We start from the raw sequence: 6,300 nt of genomic DNA on the forward strand, positions 1-6,300 counted from the left end.
CCACTGGTTCCATACACGGATCACTGTGGATGCATTCCGTCCTACACGGGCACCGATCTTACGGTAGGATAATCCGCATTCACGGTATGCAACAATTCGGCCGCGATCGAACTGGGAAACCTGCTGGAATCGCTGCCGTATTCGACGACGTGGCATTGCTGACCGATTTTAACACACTACACTCACGACCATGCACTTTCACTGCTCTTCTGCACCTATCTGACCTGCTACAGGTACCACTTACCAGATGGCGTGGCAGGCGCACATGACGCATGACGGCCTTGAACACCTAATCATTTCCTTCTGCACCTCTCCTCTACACACTGTGCACATTTCGTCCGATTCCGATTACTCCTTCAGGGTGTTGAATTTTTAATGGCGAGCAGTTTACAATGTAATACGTACAGCGTGTCCACGTTTAGAATCTCCATTTTCAAACAATCGAGTGCTGCAGCACCTCTACGGCTATTGCGCGCACTAAAACGTTACCACATAAACGTTTTGAGTTTCTGCTTCTGCTGCTTCCGGAATCACAGCTGTACAATTTAAAATGAAAAAGTTATAGACTTTCAAAATGTTGGAGTCTCATTGTGGACACGCTGTATATCTATCAAAAATAGACCTAATTTTCTTCCTCTATTGAAGAGTTTAATAATACTTTAAGGCACAGGTTCCCAAAGTGTATGCTGCGGCACCCTGGTGCACCGTGGCTTGCAGAGTAGTGATGGGTCGTTCGTGAAGGAACCGTTCCTTTTGAACTACTCCCTGTTGGGAACTGTGAACTGCTCGCTCCTTCGGAGTGAACGAGCAGTTCCTCGTTCCAGGAGTCGTGAGATTTGCGTGTACGTTGTCAACCGCTCCGGCAGTTCCAGCTTCGTCGATGACTCATTGCCAGGGAGAGCGACCGTGTTTTGTTTTGTTACTGCTGTGTATGTTCTCTGGTTTTCTTGTCGGAAGTCGAATAGTAAGCGCAGTTCCCTCTCCCCTAATCCTTTTCACTGAAGCTAACTCCCGCAAGTCTTCCCCCACCCCTTTCACTTCAGCTGCACGAACCCAACATCAGGAGGAGTTGGTCGTTCCTTGGAACGAATACTTGAGTGAGCGAGCTCCGGTGAAGTGCTTCTCGAAAAGGAAGTGCCATGATCCGTGGCAGTTCCTCAGGAGTCGTGAGCTTTGCTTGTATTTTGCCAACGCTTCCAGTCGATGACTCACATCGAAAGAGAGAGAGAGCGAGCGAGGTCCCGTCTTTTGTTTCTGAAAGTTGATATTGGAGGGGCGGTCTTCCGCGTAGCTATGTGTACAACTCTGTTTACAGCAATGCTGCAGAAGCTCAACAATGAGGGAGGGATGGGTAAGTAATTCACCTTTAACCTTTTTTGTGGCATGTTTTCGCAACTCGCATTGCAAGGAACTGTAGAAGGAAGACAGATAGAACATCATCATATCAAACTTTCGACAACGTCCCGTTTCCGTGCTCTTCATTAACGTAAAGTAAAAGTGGGGTACGGGAGGCGGAGAGAGCTTGAAAAATACAATGAATGCTATTTTTCGTAGTCCAAAGTTTAGCGTCCTTTCTTCCATTCTCTTATAGGTGTTTGTTTGACTGCATATCCATTTAATTGCATGAACGTTTGGAAAGGTGGGGAAGGCCAACTGCCACCCTAGAAAATAAATTTCAACCTATAATTTGTACATTTTTCACATATAATTTCATTTCAATCTCAATGTATGTTAATTAATAGAAGGGCGTTACAGGTGCATGCTTACTTCAAACTGAAGTTTTTTTTAGATTATACTATTTGGGGAGAAAATATGCCCCGTTTGACACCTTGGAAAAATACTTTGTTTTCCCTTCCCTACAAAAAAATACAGCGGACGCCCATGTTTAATCTTATCGTCACAGTTAACCTAGCAGTACAAAAACGCAACGTAAAATAACCAACCAATCCAACAAAAGGCGAAAAATTTGGAAAACCTTTGTAACACACACACCACACAAATACATTTAAATGTACATTTATATTTTATTGACATCATAAATTTTATACAAGAAATTCTTACCTAATAAACATAATTATATATCACTGCAAACTTATGCAAAAGAAAGAACAGTTCATTTATGGAAGTATCACTTAACTAATGCACCTCAAATATGAAAACTATCCAGAACTAAACCCTTTAAGATAGAACCTAATTTTCCTTATTAAGATAACATCTATCAGTAATCAGTATTACACAGCAGCATTCCTTTTCACAAATTTTCCTTAAGAAATAAAATTTGGGATACTTTTTTTCCTACAAGGCGGTTTCGTCTCTGTGTCAGCACTTGTCCAGATTTCGAAAACACCCTCTCACAAGGGACGGAAGACCCAACAACACACAGTTTTTTTTTCGCCAATTGGAAAAGCGTTGGATACACTTCACGCCTTCCAACCACCAAGTGAGAGGATTCCCTGCCCTCGGAAGTAGTGGTTCCTCGAGGAAGTTTTGTACTTCTACGATACCAGCTGCTGTTGGGTTTGGGTTTCTCACTAGCGAAATTACGCTTTTGTCGAAGTCTTCCCAGATGCTTGAATTTTGTTCTTGTGAGGAAGAAACTACAGGTACTGGTGCCACATCTTCAGCTTGCTTATATTTCTCACGCACTTGGAAAATTATGGACTGCTTAGCTCTTTCGAAATTCTTCTGGTCTGTAAAACCATGGCGTTTAAATCTGGGGTCAAGCAGTGTTGCTTCTGAAAATACTTTGTTTTCTTCAATGGACCTGAAGCGCTTATTTAAAGCATCCAGCAGATTGGTTGCCATGTATTTCGCTAGGGTTAGCACGTCAGGCTGATTAATAAATCTAGAACACCACTTTTTCAATGCCTGAGTTAAAAGTATGATTTTTGAAGCACTAACTTGTTTTTCACTGCTGACTTCTTGGGTGCAATCTTTGAAAACCTTCAATAGTTCGCACACCTGGCTTATCACGGCAATGTCCTCATTTGTGATATTTTGTAGATTAGGATAGTTTATCGCTATAGTTGACATCACCGAGTTCTTGATTTCTAGGATGCGTTGTAGCATATCGTAAGTCAAGTTCCATCTTGTAATCACGTCTTGCTTTAGGGTGAGAACTGGCTCTCCTAATTGCTCCTGCAATGCCTTTAGTTTGTACCTGGCCTGTGGACTTCTAAAAAACTCAACCACATTCTTGACTTTCGTTTGAAGTTCTTTAATGCTTTGTAAGCCATGTTGAACGATGAAGTTTAGATTGTGCGCAAAACATGGTACATGTTTCCATTCTGTCAGTCTTACTGCAGCAACAATATTAGCTGCATTGTCACTAACAACAGCCACAACCTTCCCTTCAGTACCCCACTCGCGAGTAACTCGTTTAAGTTCTTCAGCTAAATTTACAGCAGTGTGGCTCTTTTCATACTTAAAACATTCCAGGAGAGCAGATTTCAGTTCCATCGAACTATTTATATAGTGGGCTGTGACAGACAAATAATTTTCATTAGCAGTAGAAGTCCAACCGTCTGTCGTAATGGTTACCGTCTCTGCAGCTTCCAGGTCATTTTTCACTTTCTCCTTCGACATGGTGTGTAATTGGGATAAGAGCACATTGGATTAAGTTTTACGAGTTGGTAATGTGTAAGTATTATTTAGTTTTTGTACAAATTTTTGAAAATGAGGACTCTCAACTATCTGAAAAGGCAAGTAATTTTTAACAATAGTTTCGACTAGCAAGAAATCAATTTCGTGTTTCTTTCTATCAGACATAGGCGCACGAAAGTATGATGACACGGTACACTGACTAGATGGGGGGACACTTTTCTTCCTTTCTGGAGGCACTGCTGCAGATTTATTACATTGTGTAGCGGCTTCATCTCTGCTAGCCATTGGTAAATCTTCAGTATCAGCGTCATTAATTTCACTATCCAGGGGGTTCTGTGCAGGTCTCAAACGTTCAATGGATAGAGAAACTGTTGGGTGCACTCTTCTTAAACGCCGGGTCAGATTAAATGTATTTCCTCCTTTGAAAGAGATGTTCTTCGCACAGAAGTTACATTTTGCTGAACTGTTAGCTTGTTCGGCAAAAAAACCACCATATTTCACTTTTCCGCGGTTTAGATTTTGTAGCCATTACTAGATCAAAATCAGCTACGAAGATGTGCGTGCACGCAGAAATGTCCAAGCTACAAAACACAAAACTTAATTTTATGGAAGGTCGTATACTTTTACTACAAATCCAAACTACTCCTCTCCATCTGTAATAACGTAACGAATGCAACTCGATTCATGACGAGCCCTCTCGCTGAAAATATTTACAATGATCCCCCCCCCTCTTATCGCCAGGCGCTGCACTGCGACAACAATGGGTAGGAATTCATTTCTGGAAAGGAAGACGGGACGGGAGAATATAACTTGTCCAAGTTTTCCCTTATTAACGGCACCGCTTTGTTCAGGCTTGCCTTCGACTTTCTGATGAGGACTTTTTGTCCGCTAAGGTTCAATTATCCATTAAAATATATTTTAATTCACCCCCCCCCCACCCACACCCTGAAAGCAGCTCTCGGTCGGTCAGTAAGTACATTGTTTCTTTTAGCTGTTTATGTGCTCTTCCATTCTTACGCGAAGGTGGATTCCTCCCCTCTAATTATTTTCACCCACTCCAGAAGCAGTCTCCCACATCCCCTCCTCCGCCCAACGAAACAAACTTCGAGCTATGTTGGTATGGTAGCTCCTCAGTAGTAGGGATAACACTTACCGTAAATCGCTATTTAATATTCGCAATTTATTTGCATGTACTTAGAACTTATTTGCACGGGTGTTAATTAATTTGCACGTACTTAGAACTAATTTGCATGTACTTAGAATACTTTACATTTATGTATTTGCGTGTTTATAACTTTTTATGAATATATAATTATTTATTTTATGAAAAATATGTATATAGAAGGTAATTAGAGGTACTAAACGCTATGCATATGGTTTTATATTCATTACTGCAAAGTATGTAATGTATGAATCGATAATATTAATGTTTATAATATTGAAAATAAGAGTTTATGGTTTATGAACCGCTATGAAAGGTGGTAATGGGTGTAGGTACAGGTCCAATTACGAAAGAAGACGGTCCCGGTACTCGAACCCGCGATATGCAACGGTAATAATTAGTACTATGCAATAATTTCATTATGTTATGAAAGACGGTGGTTTTACACGCTAGACAGAACACTGTCTCCGAATCTCAACTCCGCTCTGAGGGTAGACGAGAAAGGAATTTGGGAGATGAGCGGTCAAGGTCAAATGACGTCACAACGTCAGAACAAAGAAAGAACGGGAGAACCTGATTCACCAATCAGAGAACGCGTCGGTAGATTTTCAGAACCGGTTTTTCCAAGGTTAACCAGTACGCAAGAACAGGAGAAAGGTATGCAATACTGTAGGGCAGGGGAGGGATTGATCCAGACAACAAAGGATGTCTGGAATGCGCAGCAATGGTCGAATATCTGAAGCTATGCGTCGCTTGTAGAACCGGTTTCCGCCGCCAATTAATATTCCGCTCAGGGTTGCTCTAAGGCACAGGACGCTTTAGCGAGGTTTTTGGATACCCAATTAGATTGGAGCGAGAATTTTACTTTGAACAAGGAGAACGAAGCGTAAGGGTTTATTATATGTACTAGGAAGAAGGGAGACCTATCAGGGACTGGGCCTACAGTTTTCACTATTTGCTTTTATCACGGGGTATCGAACCTAGGACCCTTTAATTATTGATTTAGGTAGTAAATTTATGTTACTGTGTGCTATTTAATATATTATCGAGTTTATTTTTTACCAAACTTTGACTTTATGTCAAATCTTTTACAAGTTTTTATGTATTTTTATTCAAATAACACAATTTCATCTATTCAGGCAACATTTTTTATTATATTTTCAACACACAAACTGCATTCTTCAATTTTTAACTAATTATTTTACAACTTTATGTTAATTTTTAACAAAATAACACTATTTATACTATTCAGGCAACATTTTTTCATTAAATTTTGGATTCACAAAGACATTTTTTTCCACTTTTAACTTATTATTTTACAACTTTATGTTAATTTTTACCAAAATAACACTATTTATACTATTCAGGCAACATTTTTTCATTAAATTTTAGATTCACAAAGATATTTTTCAATTTTTAACTTATTATTTTACAACTTTATGTTAATTTTTTACCAAAATAACACTATTTATACTATTCAGGCAACATTTTTTATTACATTTTCGACACACAAAGTGTGTGTTCTCAACTTCTAT

At 39.8% G+C, this 6,300-nt stretch overlaps 1 protein-coding gene across 1 annotated transcript; it reads right to left on the reverse strand.

The window, feature by feature from the left end:
• Positions 1-2,319: 2,319 nt before the first annotated feature.
• Positions 2,320-3,585, reverse strand: LOC145983054 (zinc finger BED domain-containing protein 4-like). Its single transcript, XM_083116334.1, has one exon. The coding sequence runs from the start codon at positions 3,583-3,585 to the stop codon at positions 2,320-2,322; it is 1,266 nt and encodes a 421-aa protein (XP_082972460.1).
• Between the last annotated feature and the right edge of the window lie 2,715 nt (positions 3,586-6,300).

The sequence above is a fragment of the Lepisma saccharinum genome, unplaced genomic scaffold (assembly GCF_977018435.1).
Source record: "Lepisma saccharinum unplaced genomic scaffold, izLepSacc3.1 HAP1_SCAFFOLD_596, whole genome shotgun sequence".
Classification (NCBI taxonomy): domain Eukaryota; kingdom Metazoa; phylum Arthropoda; class Insecta; order Zygentoma; family Lepismatidae; genus Lepisma; species Lepisma saccharinum.

Bases quoted from the DNA above. Each gene is read 5' to 3' on its own strand.
- LOC145983054 (XM_083116334.1), bottom strand. From the start codon at position 3,585: ATGTCGAAGGAGAAAGTGAAAAATGACCTGGAAGCTGCAGAGACGGTA.